Below are 20,652 nucleotides of genomic sequence, written 5' to 3' on the forward strand. Positions count from 1 at the left end.
GAACATTATAAGCCATCTTTTCTTCCCAGCAATGTTTCAGTACAGCCTTTTTCAAACTTAGCACTCTCTAGATGTACTGGGATATAAGTCATATCATGGCTTCATAGCTGGGTAGCATGGGAATTTGATGGGGGGTTGAAGTCCAACATTTGGAGAGAACTGACTTAAATAATATTGATCTAACAAGATCCATCCTGCTGTCCTTTTCCCATATTGCTTCTGCTGTACATAAAAACTAGCAACTGCTTTAAAACTGATTTCTCAACTCCTTTGAAGCAAGCAGCAAAAAGATTCCAAAATCAGTAAAATATGGCTTCTCCTACAATTTTACTTGCTGCAATTAATTACAAAGAATTTATAGTAAAGTTCCACATATTCTAACCTTTGGGCCTTCTGGACCATTTGGACCTGGTACACCAATATCTCCTGGAAAACCCTAGGACCAAATAAACAAACAAAGAAATGGTATTATCATTTTATTCAAGAACTTAAGGAAAAACTAAGACCTTAGATATTCTTTTCTATTTTTCCCCTTTTGTTTAGCTGCAGTGAATATAAGTAAAGGTAAAGGTTCCCCCGCACACGCGTGCTAGTCGTTTCCGACTCTAGGGGCTGGTGCTCATCTCCATTTCAAAGCCAAAGAGCCAGCGCTTGTCCGAGGACGTCTCCGTGGTCATGTGGCCGGCATGACTAGACGCCAAAGGCGCACGGAACGCTGTTACCTTCCCACCGTAGTGGTCCCTATTTTTCTACTTGCATTTTTACGTGCTTTCGAACTGCTAGGTTGGCAGAAGCTGGGACGAATAATAGGCGCTCACTCTGTTACGCGGCACTCGGGATTCGACCCGCCAAACTGCCGACCTTCTGATCGACAAGCTCAGCGTCCTAACCCACTGAGCCACCGTGTCCCTTCGCAGTGAATATAGTGGGGGAAAAATCAACTGTTTTACTATAGAAAAGGATCCAATCAATCTTGAAACGTTCCAGATGCTGATCTGCAGCTTGTCTGAGTGAGAATAATGTATGGGCCACTGAGATTACACATTCCCTTTTTAGCCACTTCTTCCCACTAACTGATAACTGGTTATATCAAATATTGCATTTAGATCCCTCATTATGACATCTCTCTATGATTTAGAAAGCACTTCAGTATTAACAAATGTCCTAATTACATTAAACTCTACCCAGGAGATTTTGCTGCTGCAGGTACATAAATAAAAGGTTTAATTTTTTCCAAATCCTAAAGAAGAATAGTAAAATGAGGCAACTGGGCTACATGTAATCTTCAATCACCAGATGTGTCTCTTTTTTTTAAGGGAATATGTCTTATTTCAGAAAATGTCCATTATTCCTATAGTATTTGTGATTACTGGACTTTCAGTCTGGTTGGTAACCATCTGGAAATAAAGTCTTACTTTGGCAACAACAAAGTATTCTAATGAATTCAAATGTCTGTGATATAGGTAAATAAAAATCACAGCATCTTTATAAATCTACCTATATGGAGTGGTTCCTAAAATCGGTAATCTAGTAATAGCTGCTATGCCTATTGTATAAAAAAACCCCTAACACATATTATTGCAACACAACAATTACAAAGCTTGTAACACTTCATCAGAACTTCCAAATACGTCAGTATAAAATACAACATAGTTGTGAATGAAACCTTCTTGGAACTAAAAAACACAAGTTAGCTAATGACTCATGTTGAGAAACCTGCACTTCATTACTTCTAACGTTTATTCATATCAAACATCACTTCTCTATATAATTCTAGAGTTCTTTTCTATACAAAACATATGGCAGAAATCTTCCATACAGTTTATTGTCTTGAGGGGATTTTGTGCTCAATTGCAAATCAAAATAATTTACAGATCAAGTGAAGTTCATGTTGAAAACAATAAGTAATGTTTTTTTTTTAATCCAAAAGCATTCTGGAGAGAAAAGCTTCCCAAGGAAACAAAAAGCTTGTATAGTGCAGTAGAGAGACCTCCACGCTAAAGAAGAAAAATGACTTAAAGACATGTTGGGTTCTGTCTGACGAGGGAGTGCTTCCTACAAACAATTTTGGGGCAATTACTATTATCAGAGAGTTTAACAATACAACATTTCTAAGAATAGAAGCATACAGCTGGTTCACAAAACTCATCTGAATTACAAATAATACAAATATTTTTAGCTTCAAAAGCATTTTTAAATAGACTCTAAGACAGTCTGGGGATATTTAATTTTCTTCCTTCAAACAGCAGTCCATCAATATTATCTTAAAAACACTTCCAAAAGCTATCCATAACATTACATATCAGCCTGCTCTTTGAGAAACATAAGCCCTCCAAACCCATCCAGACACAGTTTAATCAGTTTTATCTTTCTGACCCATGATATTTTTGCTACACATAAGCAACTTAGTTCTATTTACTGTTCATGAAATAAATCTAGATCTTATATTTACAACTATATTTTTGGATGCATTTTAGCAATAGGTAAAGGTAAAGGTTCCCCCGCACATGCGTGCTAGTCGTTTCCAACTCTAGGGCTCATCTCCGTTTCAAAGCCAAAGAGCCAGCGCTTGTCCGAGGACGTCTCCGTGGTCATGTGGCCGGCATGACTAGACGCCAAAGGCGCACGGAACGCTGTTACCTTCCCACCGTAGTGGTCCCTATTTTTCTACTTGCACTTTTACGTGCTTTCGAACTGCTAGGTTGGCAGAAGCTGGGACGAGTAACAGGCACTCACTCTGTTATGCAGCACTCGGGATTCGACCCACCAAACTGTCGACCTTCTGATCGACAAGCTCAGTGTCCTAACCCACTGAGCCACCGCGTCCCTATATTTTAGCAATACCATAACAATAAAAGTGTACTAGACTAGCCAAATTAGCAAATTTCAATAAATATATCCACTTTTTCCTGGCAGATACTGAAGAATAATCTATTCAGAAAGTGAAGTCAATGAAAACTATTGGATTTCTTATATTTAAAATTATCACATTCCATCCTGGAATTCAAAACAAAGCTCCCAAGAAATTTTCAATTCAGACTTAGGCCTGTCTGTTTATTCTTTATTAGTGATATTATATTAATCAATTAATGATATAAATATACGTTAGTCCTCACTTACTGATTGTTTCATTGAATGAGCTTTCAAAGTTATGACAGTATTAAAAAAAGCTTTGTGACCAATCATCACACTTTTAGTGTTGTATGGCCACATGATCAACATTTCTATCCCTTGCAACCAGGGCACCTTTACAAACATTGCAGCATCTCGCAATCACATGCCCACCATTTCTGTGTTTCACTTGCAACAAGCAAAGTTAATAGAGAAGGCAGAAGTAAAATTATGAAGTTATGATCAATGGTGTTTCACTGAATAACCGTGGTGGCTTGCTTAACCAAAAGGGAAGTGAAATTGTTAAGCCCATTCCAGTCATGTAATGTTCTGCTTACTGACTGCTGCAGCACTTAGAGAAAGACTTAGAAGTTCCAACTTGGTCACTAAGTAAGGACTGCCTGTATGTAAGTTTGAAAGATTGCAGCTTGTCAGTTACCTCTGGTCCGGGTGGGCCTGATGGCCCCTGGGATCCTGGATCTCCCATTTTGCCCTAAAATTAGAACCTGTATTATGAATCCAAGTTTTTCTTAAGAGGTACAGAAAATGAAATTGTATGTTATAGTAATGTGCCGTTTTAATGTCCAGCATTTGAATCTCGTTGATTTTAATAAGAAAATTCTTTGCCTTTTGGAAATTACTGCTGGATTAGTAGAAAAAAATTACAGAGTATTAGTATTGGTGATAATAATAATAATAATAATAATAATAATAATAATAATAATAATAATAATAATAATAATAATATAGAGAACTGAAGCATACAGCTGATTGATATCGCTGTACCAGGAGATGCCAGAGTCAAAGAAAAAGAACTAGAAAAAAAATTGCGAAATATTGCGACCTGGCCATCAAAACTGCGCAATTATGGATGAAACATGTAACAGTGATACCCACTGTCATCGGGGCAATGGAACTATGTCCAAAAATTTGCAAAACACATCAAGAAACTGCAGCTTCCTGCAATAACTCTAGCAATGCTAAAAAACTGCGCTACTCGGAACATCTTACATTTTAAGGAGATACCTGGTTGATACCTAGGTTGCTGGCAGCAACCCGTGTCAATCATCAGCACCAGTCAATTTGAATGTTCAGTTGACTGAGGTTCATGTTTAATGAATAGTAATAATAATAAATTATATTATATTATAAAAAGTAAATGCTTTTATCACGTATGTCATGATTAAATTTATGATCATACAGATGAATTCAAAACAAATAAATTAGTTCATACTGCTTGATTAAAATATTCCAGAGAAGGTCTGACTATGTGGGCAATAAAAGTTGACACCAACCTGAAGGCACATGATTAATCAATTTGATTAAAATTGATTTATAAAAATAAATTTGATACCTTCACCAAAAGACAAATCATGAAATATTAAGGTTGCTTGTTGCCTATTTTGTTAAGTGGCTCTGCTATGAAAAAAGTATTAATCTATTTTTAAATATTACATGTGATTACTCTTATAAAATAGAAACATATCTTATTCCAGTACTACATAGACAGTTTAGTGCTTATAATATTTACTGGTTTGTTTGGTGGGACACATAAAAAAGAAAAAGTAGATCAGAAGTAAAATACAGAAACTCCTTGACTTATGACTGTTCCTTTAATGATGGTTCAAAGTTACGATGGCTTCAGAAAAAGTAATTTATGACCTGTCCTCAAAGTTACAACTATTGCACTACCTGTGTGATCATGTGATCGGAATTCAAGTTTTTGGCAACCGGTTTTCATTTACAACAATTGCAGCATCTTACAGTCATGTGATCATGATTTATGAACTTCCCAGCTGGCTTCTGACAAGCAAAGTCAATTGGGGGAGTCAGATTTGCCTAATAAATGTGTGATTCACTTTACAACCACAGTGACTTACTTAGCAACTGCTGTGATTTGCTTAATGATGATGGTAATAATAATCAATAAAATCAGGTCCAGTCACTATAACTAGCTTAACAATCCCATCGCTCAGTGATTATGGTAGAATGCAGTCCAGATTCCCAGGAAGTGAATGCCAGAGAATAAGAGACAGCAAAGTTTTGATAATTTGGATGGGAAGAAGCGGGTAAATCAGTTACTACCTAGAAGTTTTCAGAGTATATGATAATGCAAGTAGTTTGCTATTAATTTGGGAAGATTGTGTCTATAGGAACAATTAAGAAAACTGCTTAGAAGTAACTCTGCACGTCTTTCTTGTTTTTTTTAAGCCTGAAAGCGACCAGATTTCCAGTCCTAATTGAGGACTACCTGTTTTGCCATAGTTTTCCATTTATGAAACCTTATGCAGTAATAAAATTGATTAATGCATAAAACGGAAGAAAGGTTTTTGTTGCAGAGCTAAAATGATATCCTAGGTTATTGTGGTTGTAATAAATGATCTTTTAAATATTTTTCAAATTTTCAACATTCCTTCTAAGAGATGTGTATAGTTGCTTATACATATATAATGTAATTCAACATGGCAGGTATAACAACCAGAATTTCACAAGTCCTGATTAGGAAAGACATTTAAAAACCCTTATATACACTCAGTTCAACAACTTATAGATTTTAATGCTGTTAGCACTGTGTGTAGTTATTTACATTTCTTTTAGGATATATGCCTCATAAGATTCAGTTTGCAATATTTTATACATTCTTGATAACCAATGTGCAAATAAAGTGGTTCCAACTAAATATTTAAATCCAAAGCCATTAAGACATACCGAGGGTCCTGGTTTTCCTCTATTTCCTGGAAGCCCTGGCAAACCAACAGCACCCTTTGAGAAAAGAAGAGTCAGGAGTTGCTAAAATTAAAATAAAATGAATGGCTGCACTCTGCCACTGAAAACAGAAGGAAGGCGATGTTATTATTCTTTCTAAAGAATATTTTTATTCTGTCCTTTCATTTGAAAGCTACAATTCAGAAAAAAATAATGTTTGCTTTGGGGTTTTTTTTCACAGATACTTTCTACTGCAAATATATGTGAAATCTATATAAAATAAGATGTTGGTATTTTCTTTTTTAGAGATCCCTTGATAGGGACCAAGCTATTTTAATGCAAACATTTTAAAGCAAAGAAAAATACTTTAGCTCCCCTTTTGCTCTTACCTAACTCTATCCTGTTAAAGAAACATGTAATGTAGGTTGGAGTAAGAGCCTTGGTGGAGCAGTGGGCTAATGCCTCCTTAAGTAACACCAGCTGCCTGCAATTAGTGCAGGTTGGCATCCCACCAGGCTCAAGGTTGACTCAGCCTTCCATCCTTCTGAGGTAGGTAAAACGAGGACCTAGATTGTTGGGGGCAATTAAGCTGACTTTGTAATAATGCCGCTTGGGGGGGCCGAAAGCCCTAATAAGCAGGCATATACATAGAATGAAGGCTACTGCTAAGCTTGTAAGCCGCCCTGAGTCTTCGGAGAAGGGCGGGATATAAATGGAATTAAAGTAAAAAAATAAAAAAATAATAAACAGTATGGTACACTACAAGCTGGATTATAGTGCATGATTTCTCTCTCCCCCATTATGTCACTCTTAGAAGAAATGTCCTATCATATTAATGTAACTCTGTTTTTCTCTTCCTCTCATGCATCCTGCAGGAGAACCCAGGAGGTACACATTTTAGATTCCACCATAGTGTACTGTTTCTATATATGCCCATTTCATCAGAAAAGGAGCAAGGTAAGCTTATAACAGGAGGGATTATGCAATAAGAGATTTAGTTCTAATAAACTGATATTTGCAACTGGCTATGTCCCCAGCTACTTGTGGAATGGGCATTTCCTTCATTCAGCAGCATTTTTGCAAGTGTGTGCCAACAAAAATTCCAAATGTGCCCATCAGGCCAAAAAGACTGAGACTCCTGGGTAATGTAATCCTTAATAGCCTGGCTAGGTGACAGTAACCAGAACGTTAAAAAGTGGAAGATCCAAGAGATTTCATATACTTTTTCTTGATGCTGATCCCCTTTTAAAATCTTTGCGGGTCAAGAATTTTAGTGATGATAAGCACCTGCAGGCAAGACAAAAATACAATGGAGGGGAACTAATTGAGGAGAAAAGCAACCTGGAACTAAGGAGAAACTTCCCGACAGCGGGAACAATTAACCAGTGGAACAGCTTGCCTTCAGAAGTTGTAGGTGCTTCATTACTGGATGTCCAGACAGCCACCTGTCTGAAATGGTTATAGTGTCTCCTGCTTGACCAGGGGGTGTACTAGAAGACCTCTAAGGTCCCTTCCACTTCTATTCTGATTGATTAGATGTATCAGAAAGGTGCCTGTAAGCGTCAAGGTGCTTCAATATGGATATGAGTCATTCTCTAGTCCTTCCTTTGCTACCCAGTGAAAGTACCCAATCGTTACTCATTCAGACCTTGCCATCGGCTGACTGGATGCCAGGGCCAGTGTGGGAAAGAGAATGGAGTTATGGCCCTCCTTTCTTCCCTTGCGCCAAACTTACAGGTTTCTGGGAAACAAAGTTAGAAGACACCGGTGACGCTGAAGTGGCTAAAGCCTTCCCAAATTTCATTTCGTTCCCACAGGAGTCATGAGTCCCAGCATTCTGTAAGTTAACCCATTTGACTTTGTTTCAATAACTGGTGCCCTATATCTTCTAATTTCACCCAATTGAAGGTTACAGACACAGTGTGGGTTATTATAGCACTCGTGAATCAGTAAACTTGGTGCGACTGCAAGAATGGACATTGCAGAGTACATACAGGTAGTCCTCAACTTACAACAGATCGTTTAGTAACCGTTCAGTTACAACGGCACTGGAAAAAAAAAGAGATTTATGAGCGTTATTCACACGTTAGACCATAGCAGCATCCCCACGGTCACATGAACAAAATTTGGATGCTTGGCAAATGGTTCGTGTTTATGACGGTTGCAGTGTCCCAGGGTCATGTGATCCCCTTTTGCGACCTCCTGACTAGCAAAGTCAATAGGGAAGCCAGATTCACTTAACAACCGTGTTTCTAACTTAGCAGCTGCCATGATTCACTTAACTACTACGGCAAGAAAGGTCGTAAAATGGGGCAAAACTCACTTAACAAATGTCTCACTTAGCAACAGAAATTTTGGGCTCAATTGGGGTCGTGAGTCAAGGACAACCTATACTGTACAGTCTATATAAACTTTATAAAATGAAGCTCTTTTGAATTTACCTTGTCTCCTGGATACCCCACCTCTCCTTGCTCTCCTGTAATGCCTTGTTCACCCTACAAAGCCATTATATGATATAAGTTTATCAATGTATTATTATTATTATATTACAGTACATTCAAATATATGAGTTATAAATAGCACATTTTATAAAGTTTAATGAACACAGAAATAACATGCTTGTTATTATTTGAGAGACTAATACGTTGTCCTGCTCTCTCTCTCTCTCTCTCTCTCTCTCTCTCTCTCTCTCTCTCTCTGCATGCATGTCTGTATGTGTCTCTGTATCTATATAAAACCTCGGTGCCTCTAATAACTAGAGCAACTAATGAAACAGGTAATTTTAATCATTAAAATATTAGACGTGATCAGTAGGAATCACACGAGCAGCTTCTGGCAAATAAAATTCAGATAATCTTATTTTTAAAAAATCAGAAAAAGTTCTTGTAGATAAGATTCAAAGTTTTAAAAATATTTATAATGAAACTATTTAGATCACCTTATCACCTTTCAATCCAGGTTGCCCCATACTCCCTGGAAGACCCTTTGGAAAACAAAGAACAACAACATTTAAGGCTCTTTTCACTGTTTACAGTAGCAACCGGATTTTGTAATAGCTCTACAATACTTTACCAAAGGTCCAGGAATCCCAGGAAGTCCAGATGGTCCAGCTTTTCCCACCATACCCTAAAATATAACGAATAAACCAGAAGTTGTAACGAACAGGCTGCGTTCTTTTGAGGGGATGGTCTCAAAATAATTTGAGAGGTTTGCTTGCTTTCCCCCCCGCCCCCCGATCCATACTGAATTGTCCTAAAGTTAATTTAGAAAAGAATATCTGTCTTTCAGTGTTGAACTGTGGAGTCCTTGGTGGTCTCTGAGCGTGGCTGTTTGCTTGCGTATCTCTAATTACCTGACAAGAGAACATCGGTGGTGCCCCTTGAAAAAGCACCTCTGGGACAATCATGACCCAGATGACTCAGAATCTCCATAGACATTTAGCTATGCACTTTGGGATAAACACCCTTTGAAATGATGAGGGAGTATGAACGCATTACCAGAAAAACTGCAGACTGCCGGAACCATTTGCACTTCAGTCTGAAATGCAGACAACACAAGACTCATCCCCAACACCTTGTGTTGAACAGTGAAGGGACAGAGGGCAGAAAATATCCTGCAGAAAGGACAGCTCCACAGCACAATCCTTTCAGCAGTTCCAAGAAGGCTCCACACCCATTTGCACCACTCAGGTGACCCTGATGACACAGATAAACCTCCAAGTGGCCTCAACAACTTTCTAAAAGAATGCAAAGGCCCAACTGTCTGCAAGGAATATAAATCCTTTCGTTCCCCACCATCCAGAGCTGAAGAAGCTTCTTGGATGAGAAGTGAAACATTTTCAAAGCCTGTTGCTCTTGAAAAAGTACCTTTGGAATACTCACCCTATATGTTTGTGCCAAATACAATTTCAGTAATCTTATTTTCTAACTCTCATCCAAGTAATTTATAGATATGTTGAATGACAGTTGACACTTCTTCCAGCTTGATATTAAGCCATGAACAATTGCTAATTATGTTTGTCATCTTTTGTATTCAGAACTCCTGGGAAACTTCGTAAAATATTTTGCGGAAATGCTTCTTCCTTATTTCCTCAAAAGAATCAGATCCAGCAAGGCTTTGTGAAGACAGCAGCTCAGAAAAAGGCCTTTTGCTACTAGTCTAAATAAAACACCAATGGAATACTGACCATAATTATTTTTTTAATTGTTTGATAAATTTGTCCATATTGCCACATGTGCTATATTATTCTTATTTATACAAGCCTTGCTGAAACTTATACAACTGTAGTGAGACGGAAGCCCTTTATCAGTGGAACAGCAGGCCACAAAGCCAGCTTTATAGTATGTATGCATTATAGTAAACTAGAATGGCCAAGATTCAAATTAGTCATTTACTGCTTAGTACAGGAATTCAAAGAAAAAGGTTTTAAAGTCTAAATAGCCAAACAACTGCATGAAATTATATAAAGTATCTTTACAGAGAGTTGTGTAAATTACGTACTATTGTTTGAATATGACACATATCTATACCAAATTATACAAATACTTAACCTAAGCTTAGAAAGAGTTTCTAGCAGGACTACCCGATTCTTTAATAGCTTTATTCTCTATGCCATCCGTCTGGTAAACTCACAAGATTCATTTTTGTCACCATGCACAGTATACATAATCCAAACTAGACCGTGTTGTTTCTCTCATATAATACATATGCACAATTCTGTATTTATTTATTTTTGTCATATTTATCTAGTGTATATCAGAGGGGGTGACCCTCTGAGAGCTATATGCAATGAAATTTCATTTTAATATATGCTGATTAGTGTACAAAGTAACAATAAAGTTATTATTCTATTCTATTCTATTCTATTCTATTCTATTCTATTCTATTCTATTCTATTCTATTCTATTCTATTCTATTCTATTCTATTCTATTCTATTCTATTCTATTCTATTCTATTCTATTCTCAGACAAACAATTTATACTCACTCTAAGTCCAGGAAATCCAGGAGGGCCAACACCACCAATATTTCCCTTTGAAAAAGTTAAATTGAAAATAAACATATTTCTTCATATATGATTCAAATAAACATAGGAACAATTCACTGCATAGTTAATCTACACAAGAAAATTATAGAAGCTGTGCTAGATTAAAAAAACCCAGACATTTCTAAATTCAGCATCTTATTTTCAAAAGAGTTGTCCCGTTATCTATAAGTGCAGTATTTTCTTTTGTATTGTGTCTTGTCAGAAATGTAATTTCCTTAAGTTAAAAGGGAAAATCTCCTTTGCATGGCAGATCACAGTCTAGGGACTGGATCTGAATGGGTACCTGAGACCTCTGCAAGCCCTCAGCAATTTTTTTTAAAAAAAAATCCAAAACAAACAGAAAAAAGCAACATTTATGGCTCCACTAATTTTTGACATTCTGAAGGTAGGAAAAGGTCACAAAATGGGTTACATTTTATACACTGAAGTTATTTTTATTAAACATATGACACTTTCTCTCTTCCTCTCTCTTATAGTTGTTGTGGGGAAAATGGAAGAGGAAGGAGTACTAAGCAAGTTTGTCACTTGAGTAAATAAAATAAAATAAAATAAAATAAATAATACTTACAGGACTTCCATCAGGACCAGGAGGGCCTCTGTTTCCAAAATCACCTGGCAATCCCTGGTTAAAATGGGGGGGGGGGAAGCATTGTAATGATAATGAAAATAATCTGGTAATAATTATATTCTTATTCTCTGACATCTTTGAAAATGCAAATATTTTTTCCAGGAGAATGTACTGGCTGTTTTTGTTCCAGCAGCTTCCCATAAAATCTGACATGCGTGAATGGTCATGCAGCTCACCAACAGAACTTTCATATCATCCAACATAAAATGCTTTTTACTGTAACCAGTTTGAAGTTCAGTTGTGTTAAGTATTTAAAAAAATCACTAGGGTTATCCATATAATCAGCCATACGTGTATGTATTTCAAAGCAGCTTCAGGATGAAATTTTTAAAGTTTTTGATTCATCACAGTAACTTAATGGACTAAGCACTAAGGGGTGTGATGGCCCAGTGATTAAAGACACTTGAGCTGGTCAGCTGGAAAGCTGACAGCCCAGGAGGAGACCTGAGTGCCATACAACAGGGTGAGTTCCCGTTCCTTGCCCCAGCTCCTGCCCACCTAGCAGTTCGAAAGCATGCAAATGTGAGTAGATAAATAGGTACCACTTTGGTGGGAAAGTAACAGCGTTCTGTGCACCTTGGCATATAGTCACGCTGACCACAGAAGTGTCTTTGGGTAACACTGACTACCTTGACTAAGACACAGCTAAGCACCGTTCCCTTGAGACATATAAGGCTGGGCAGGGGAAACGTTTACCTTTAGCTTAATGGAGCATTCAGACAACAGCCACCCTTTAGTCAAATAATATATTCAGGCTAGGCAGGACTATCTTTTTGGTAGCTGAGACATGGTTCCAGTATTTCTGGCAGAGCTGAGTGCTGTGGTCACTGTGGTGGTCATGGGAATGACGATGATTCAAAATAGGTGGAAACTCTATCTAAATAGCCAGATCTGGAATCTGTTGGGAGACATCTGCTTTTTATTTCAATGCTATTATGTCTATTTTAGAGCTTTGGGGGACGTAGAAAAAGAAGTGCAGGGGATTCTGTACTCTCAAGTTGCTCATCTTTTATTTAGCATGTCTCAGCATCCTAAATCAATTGAAAACACAGGGCCAGCTTTTGAGTAGAAGATAATGGTGATAAAGATTGATTCTGAAGGCACTGTCAAGTTGTATTCACCAAATAGGAAATCTGTGTCCACGAGAGCAAGGATTAAAATAGCACCAAAAATACCGAGCAATGCTGACCAGTTGTACTTCTAGGTCAGTGGTCTCTGGCTGGCTGACACTAATACATCAAGGCAATACTCTGATTATCAAATTTAACTCATTTAAAAAGTCTAAAAAACCCCAATGCTCAGTTCCCCAAGCAGCCACAATTAATTCCACATGTCCAAATGTTTACCGTGTCACTTTACAAACGCACACTTACAAACATATATTACACACATAAATTACTTTTAGTATATTTTGCAATTATCTGAGGAATTTAGACGCCACCAACCTGAACGCTACTACCTCAAGAAGCCTATTCACATTTTACTAGAAGTAACAATGCATTGTTTTTGTAGTCACAGCAAAAGGTAATTAAATATATTAAGCATTTTCTATCATAATGATTTCTGGTTATAAAAAAGCCTTTATCCCATTGGCCTAATATGAACTTTGCAAAATCTATGTATCAGACATAATCCAGGTGGTTGTAACTTTAACATATACTAAAATTGCCAGTTGGAATGTAATGTACGTACTATAGAAAAAAATACAAGTTTGGAAGAATAAAATACCTCAGCATAACATTAATTTGTTATTTGGATTATAATTTCTTATTATGGCGCTGGTAAAACAAATACTCTAAATTGCTTCTCAGAAGCTATCTCTCTCTCTCTCTCTCTCTCTCTCTCTCTCTCTCTCTCTCTCTCTCTCTCTCTTAAAAGCAATTTTAAAGCTAATATCTGCAAAAATTCTTGCAAAAATCTAAGCAGTACAAATACTAGAAAGTTTCCAGAGAAAGATTCCTACAGGATAGGGGATATAGACAATCAAACATATATTTTCTGCAATCACCAGGAAATTTGTAATTGAAACAAGAGTGAGGGTGAAGGTTCGTTCTTCGAGCTTGTGGGTTCGTTTCTGAACATTCCGTTACCAAGTTAGGTAACATCTTCAGCAGAGTTTAGGGGATGTCGGCATCAGTGTCCTTGTTTATAAGGGCTTCAGGTGTGGGTGTGTCAAGTGAGGGTCTGTGATGCATCTTGTGATGGGTGAGGTGTGAGTCATCCGTGAGTCTTGTGATAGGTCTTGGGATGGGGAGGTTACATCAAGTCAGGGTCATTGAGAGGTGAACTGCTGGGGGTAGCTTGCGTGGGTCGGTTGAGGGTCAGTGCTGTCAGCATTGGATGTGCAGTTGATTTGAATTCTGAGGGGTTCGTAGGCTAGTTGTAGGTCAATGTCTCTGTTGATGGAATTGATTGTGGCGTGCCTGGCTTCAATGAACTCACAAGCATGGTGGATGGTAGCCTCGCCGATGATTTCTGTGTTGCTCCAATTGAACTGGTACTGTTTGGTGTCAGTGTGGGTCAAGATTAAGGATTTGGGATCGAGGTGTTTTGACTGCCAGCCAGTGTTCATGGATCCTGGGTTTTAACGGACGTGATGTTTGTCCCATGTAAACTGGTTGCAAGGGTTACAGTTGATTTTGTAGATGACATTGTTTCTTTCATCCTTCGGTATCTTGTCTTTGGTTCTGGATAATTCCTGGTGGAGTGTGACTGTGGGTTTGTGGGCTATTGCTATGCCTAGGGGTTGGAGAATCCTGGCCGTCATTTCCAACACCCTTCTTAGGTATGGTATGGTTAGTTTTTGTGTGGTGGTTGTGATGTGTCAGAATATGAAGTATTTTGGATAGCTGTCAGGGAGAAAGAGACATTGAGCAGCCGTTTCTCTTCTGCTCTTCTTATAGTGTCGTGACGCTGCAGTGTGTCCTGGCCCTTCTGAAGAGGGTCTGGACACAGCTTCTTCTTTTGTGTGCGACGGGGTGGCTGCTTGTCAAGCTGACGATCTGGTCCGTGTGTGTAGACTTGCGGTAGACGCATGTTTCCAGTTCTCTTTTGTCTAGTCTCCTTATGTTGATGTTGAGGAATGGGAGTCTGTTGTCTTGTTTCCTCTTCGCCTGTGAATTTGATCCCAGGGAATCTGTTATTGAGTAGGGGGTGTTATTCTTCAATTTGGGAGCATTTGATGATGACAAAGGTGTCATCGATGTAGTGTGTCCAGAATTTTGGTTGGATAGTGGATAGAGCTAGGAATTCGAGTCATTGCATGACTGCTTTTACTAGCAGGCCTGATATGGGTGATCCCGTCAGGATGCCTTGTACTTGCTCGTAGATTTTCCCATTGAACTTGAAGTATGTGTTGAGGCATAGATCCAGGAGTTTCATAATGGTTTCTGTGGACATGGAGTGTTCTGTAGTGGCATCATCTTTGTGGGTATGGTATTTAGTGAGTAAGTGGTGAGTGGTTTTTTTTACCCAGGTCAATGTCAACTGAGGTGAAGGGAGAGGTGACATCGAAGGAAATAACAGTTTTGGATCCTCTTTAAAGGGCACCTGTTCGTCAACTAATTCTGTATCTAATTCTTCGACTAAGTAGCGCCTCTCTGAAACTGCCTCCCAAAGAAAAAGACACATACTACTCATCAATGTTGTTTCTGAAGAAGATTTTATAACTTTATAATTTAAATGCACCGAGTTAGTATTAACACACTGAATACACTATGGAACATTTCTTTCTGCCCATCTCCCCCAGTTATGCTTTATTTTCTTACAAATTGACTTATAATTCATGTAAGGGTAAAAAAAATAGTATTTAACTCCTAAGGTGCAGAATATACAAAGAACATTTAAGGTGCAATAGGGAGACCAGATCAGGGCTGCAAAAATCTGAACAAGTCATTAGTTGGCAGCACAGAGTTACAGTTTTCTGTGTTGCTTTGTTGCATCTACTGGTCATCCAGAATTTTGGCAATCTTATGCTGTAATCCTATAATTATTTATCTGCAGGAAGCACCAGTGAAGTTCATTATATTTAGAAATAAGTCTGACCTGAATAAACTGAGCTGTCAATCAATACATGATACCATAAAATGAAATAAACGTTAGCCACTTACTATTCTCCCTTTTATACCTCTTTTTCCAGGTGAGCCTGGAATACCCTGAAAAAAATAATAAAATTTAAAATTTTAATAGAAGTTGCAGGTTTATTTAGATATACAGTAGTTTGCTATCATTGTTCTTTCATTTTATATTCATCACTACCACTAGCAAATTACAGCTACACTGAATTTCTTTCAAGAGTAATAGTTTAGGCTGAGCAAAGATGACTCAATTTACTCACATTTGTTTTCATAAGTATCGATCGTTTTCTTTTCATTTTGCCCATTTTGGACCCTTAATTGTATTCAAGGTGGTATTTTTAAAGCTTATGCTTAATTCTTATGATTACCCACATTTCTGTTTCGTGAATAGTTAGTCATACTGGGCATAGTAACTGAGGATACCAAAGATACTTAGAAATAAGATCACGAGGCATCCCAGTTGTAATAGATTAAACAATTACCGTATATACTTGAGTATAAGCCGAATTTTTCAGCCCACTTTTTGGGCTGAAAAAATCCACTTCGGCTTATACTCCAGTGAACAAAAAAAAAAGAACTGTCCCTTCGTTCGGGCCAGGCTGCTGAGAGAAGGGAGCGGCAGAGCCTTGCAGAGCTGGTAGAGGTGGCGGCAGTCCAGCGTTGTTTCTCCCCCTCGTGCGTGCGTGTGTGTGTCAGACCCACGGGAATGGCTGGTAGGGAAGCGGCATTCCGGCATTCCCCCCCTTCCTGTGTGTCGAGCCCACGGGGCTTGACACACAGAGAAACGCAAATGCCGGACTGCCGCCACCTTTACTAGCCATTCCTGCGGGTCTGACACACAGGGCTGGCAGAGGTGGCGGCAGTCCAGTGTTGTTTCTCCCCCTCGTGCGTGTGTGTGTGTGTGTGTGCTCCGGGATGCTGCCAGAGTCAACGAGCGGCTCGTCGTGGCACAGAATATAGATATGTTGCTAAGAAGGGGCCAAGCTTATACTTATACTCGGCTTATACTCGAGTCAATAACTTTTTCCAGTTTTGGGGGGTAAAATTAGGGGTCTCGGCTTATACTCGAGTCGGCTTATACTCACGTATATACTGTATATGGATCATGACGCTATGACTACTTTATTTAATTAGATTTAGACTTCAATGAAGATGATCACCGAGGGGTCTTCCAGGGGAAGAGAACCTTCTTCATATAAGCTGGCCTTAAATTGTTGAAAGTTTTAAAAGAATTGAACTCTGGAAACAGACCAGCAAGCATGGGTGGCAACTCAGTGGCAAGATAATATAACTATTACAGCCAGTTCAAATAACAGTCTATCTTCTCATTTCAATAGGTTTTCATACTGTTTCCGTGTGTAATACAATCATTCAACAGGGTTGGAGCATAAATTTCCATAAAATATGAATAAAGATGTATCCTATATTCTATAAAACCTACTCTTTCTCCCTCAGGTCCAGGATTCCCAGCCACTCCCGGAGGTCCAATGAAACCCTTTGGAATTATAAATAAGAAAAACAAGAAAATGAGAAATTTCTTCCGCAACACATTAAATACAAAGTTTACACTTGCCAACACATCTAAAACATAAACTTTCTGACTTCTACAGTCTAGGTTGTTTCCAAAATGTTCGGAATAGGTCTAACTAATCCAGAATCTCAGACAAGCTGCGTTGCTGAGATGCGTTTTTAAAAACTGAGATGTATTGTTTATCCTGGGCATCATGCTTTATTGTTGTAGCCGTTGTTTACACATTGCTCAAATTCAGTCTTGCAAGATAGGCAGACATGTAAAATAAATACATAAATGGCCCAGATACTTTTAGCTTGATTAGCAGATTCCCCATTCAGGGTGAGAGTTAACTCTATATTTAGGATAATATGCAGGAGCAAAAAGCAATTTTCTTTAATAAGTGCCTGCCGAGTAGCTTGAATTTTAAATTGGGAAAGCTGAGATAACAGGCGTATGTCAAAAACCCACAAGCCTGTCCCTAACTTATGACCATAATAGAGTTAACCTGTCACAGTAGTAAGTTGTGATCATGGCCATAAAGGAGTTCACCACGTGACCAAACCAATTTTATGACCTTTTTGCAGCAGTTGTTAAGTAAACACCACAGCCATTAAGCAAACCAATTGTTCACACTGGGCTCATTTTGCCAAAAAACCGAAGTAAATGTCGGGTTTTGACAAAAGCATTGTAAAACATGGTCATGTGACTGCAGGATGCTACAAACGGCTGTAAATGTGGACTGGTTGCCAAGCACACAAAATGCAGTCCTATGACTATGGGAAGAGTAGTCATAACTTCAGAACTGGGTCAAAAGTAGTCTATAAGTCGAGGACTACCTGTGGTTCTGATTTTACTTGACTTCGCAGGCAGAGCCTGAATAGTGTCATGTAGGCATGCCTTTATTTATGTAGTCTTCTGATATAAAACTAGTATATCAGGATTTAATATAAAACTAGTGTCTCAGGCACAAAAAGGTTTCTATTCACATATGCACCCCCACACACAAACTGAAGGATTAACATGAACAGAATGGAGATGATGGGGATGAAAATAAATTCCATATGTTAATGAAACTATTTTATGAATCAGAATTAATCAGTGAGTAGAGGAAAAAAATAACTCTGCATGAAATATCTCTAGCCCTACATTATGGTTGAGTTAACAAAGCCATGCATATAATGCTTACTTACTCTTACACCTTTAGGGCCTGGGTTACCTTCGGGTCCTGCTAAACCCTAGCACAAGAAAACATGTCTTTTACATTATTTTTCAAACAAGAAAACAATATATTTAAAAAGTGTTAAAATTATTAATTTTGCAATGTTGGTAACATGCTTTTTGAAATCATGTCTGTGAAAGTCAACATTCGGTGCATATAATGTGGCTCTCAGAGGGCTTGTAAAAGATACATAATTCCTTTGGTATGGGCACTATTTCCTTTTTTGCTATAGTCAAATATTCATGAGAATTGCACTCTTAGTTCTTCAATAAAATATTGGGTTTGATAGGATTTCACAAGAATTTTTAATAAACGAAAATTTGGATGCAATTCCTATATTTCCAAATCAATATAATACCAATATGCCCATCCAAAATCTTTTTAAATTCTTGCCCCTTAAGAATGGCTAGCATATTGCTGTTTCAACTATGAAACAGTATGGTAAAGTTTTAATTCTGAATGTCCATGATAACTGTTTATTATTTAACTATTGCTACAGAAGCCAAAAACAAAGCTGAAACTAATCTGGGTATCTGGATAGCAAGGCTGGATAATTATTTTCCATATATGAAGTACAAAAGGGAAACCTCATCAACATGAAGTTTAGAGAGCCAGGAGAAAACTATAGGGCTTTTTAATGCAATCACCAGTCACATGCATTGTATTTTATAAGGCATCCAGACAATTATATTTCCATTTTCTTTATAAAAACTTTCCTTTTTCTCTCTATAAAGATCAGTAAGAACAGGGGTCTTCACACTTGGCCCTTTTATGACTTGTGGACTCCCAGAATTCCTCAGCCACGCTGGCTGAGGAATTCTGGGAGTTGAAGTCCACAAGTCATAAAAGGGCCAAGTTTGAAGACCCCTGAGTAAGAAGATTAATGCAACACCAGGAGCTGTTCATCCTTAAGCATCACATGAAAGCTTTTTTATGCAGCTGGGAGCTAATTTCCTGACTTCTTTCTTACCTTTGAGGACAGAACTCTGATGGGCTCTAAGTATACTCGCTGTGTTTTTGTAGAACCATTATAAAGACATCACCCTACAAGGCAGCTGTTAATTCCTATGCATTTGTCTCTCATCTTCTATTCATTGCACTTTTTTGTAGTTACATTACATTACATTTACATTTATATACCGCCCTTTCCCTGAGGACTCAGGGCGGTTTACAGGGAATTAAAAATCAAACATACAAAAGTTAAAAACCAAGTTAAAAAATATTAAATTCACCCTGTACTCTTAAAAACCCCAGTTAAAAATTTTCTCCTCAGCCTGGGCCCGGGAGCTCAAAGAGCCAGGTCTTCAGGCCCCGGCGGAATGATCGGAGGTCGGGGGCGGTCCTCAGCTCCACCGGCAGCTGGTTCCAGAGGGCAGGCGCTCCCACTGAGAAGGCCCTATCCCTGGGTGTCACCCGCCGGCAATCTCTTACCGGCGGAACCCTGAGCAGACCCTCCCTGTGGGAGCGCACTGGGCGAAGGGTGTTTGATGCCGGCAGCAGGTGTTCCCTCAAATAACTGTTATTAATAACTGTTATTAATAACTGTTAATCGCTGTTATTACTGAAAAAGCAAAAATTACTCCAGTGCTAATTTAGGTTTGAAGTATAGTTACTGCACCTGCCTGCCAGGGTAACCAAGAGCCCCAGGGTTGCCAGTCATTCCTAGAATTCCCTAAGTTGAGAAGACAAAAAATACAGTTTAATCATCTATGTAAGTATGAAATATTCATTACAAGTCCACTCTTCATTTAAGCTTACATAAAACATATTCTGTATGCAGCAGCATGGCTCAAGTAAGCAGTGGAGAATGTAACTCAAAAGCAGTGAGGGAAAGAGCATGGCCACTTTGTAGGGTCTTGAAAAATAGATAAACCTGGCTTTTTAGGAAACTTGTAGGGCAGGCATGTCAAACTGCTGGCCCGCGGGCCGGATGCACAGAAACCACACCCACCCCATTGCCAGCAATGGGGGGAAAGTTCCGATATGTTGCACGACATCACATGACGTCACGAGTTTGACATGCCTGTTGTAGAGTATAGGAAAAAAAATAAAGGAAACTGTAAATTTTCTTTAGAGAAAAGAGTAAGATTAGTAAGCAGGGTGCACAAACTAATGCTAACTATGGCTGTATGATTGCTACTTAGATTGGAATGAAAGTATCAATGTGTTGGTCATCTACAATTGAATGCCATCAACTCCAACTCTCATCAAATATCCTAATGAAATACGGTAATTCAAAAGCTGAGGCTAATGCTTATTTTTAGTGACTCAAAAAGTCTCTGGAGTGTTGGAAGTAATGACAGATTTGTGAATAGTGACGTAGCTGGAATTCGTCTAGTTTTCTTTTTAACAG

The 20,652-nt window shown here is 38.4% G+C and overlaps 1 protein-coding gene across 1 annotated transcript in view; it reads right to left on the reverse strand.

The window, feature by feature from the left end:
* Positions 1–20,652, reverse strand: part of COL24A1 (collagen type XXIV alpha 1 chain) — a gene marked incomplete at its 5' end in the record, with an annotated part of 153,334 nt that overhangs the window by 81,129 nt on the left and 51,553 nt on the right. The window contains 12 exons of the mRNA XM_081325373.1: positions 383–436; positions 3,551–3,604; positions 5,821–5,874; positions 8,259–8,312; positions 8,756–8,800; positions 8,890–8,943; positions 10,804–10,848; positions 11,432–11,485; positions 15,601–15,645; positions 17,009–17,062; positions 18,271–18,315; positions 19,918–19,971. Of these exons, the coding sequence (XP_081181499.1) occupies positions 383–436; positions 3,551–3,604; positions 5,821–5,874; positions 8,259–8,312; positions 8,756–8,800; positions 8,890–8,943; positions 10,804–10,848; positions 11,432–11,485; positions 15,601–15,645; positions 17,009–17,062; positions 18,271–18,315; positions 19,918–19,971 (612 nt within the window). The remainder of the gene's footprint in view (positions 1–382; positions 437–3,550; positions 3,605–5,820; positions 5,875–8,258; positions 8,313–8,755; positions 8,801–8,889; positions 8,944–10,803; positions 10,849–11,431; positions 11,486–15,600; positions 15,646–17,008; positions 17,063–18,270; positions 18,316–19,917; positions 19,972–20,652) is intronic.

This window comes from Vipera berus (genome assembly GCF_964194415.1).
Source record: "Vipera berus genome assembly, chromosome: 3".
NCBI lineage: Eukaryota > Metazoa > Chordata > Lepidosauria > Squamata > Viperidae > Vipera > Vipera berus.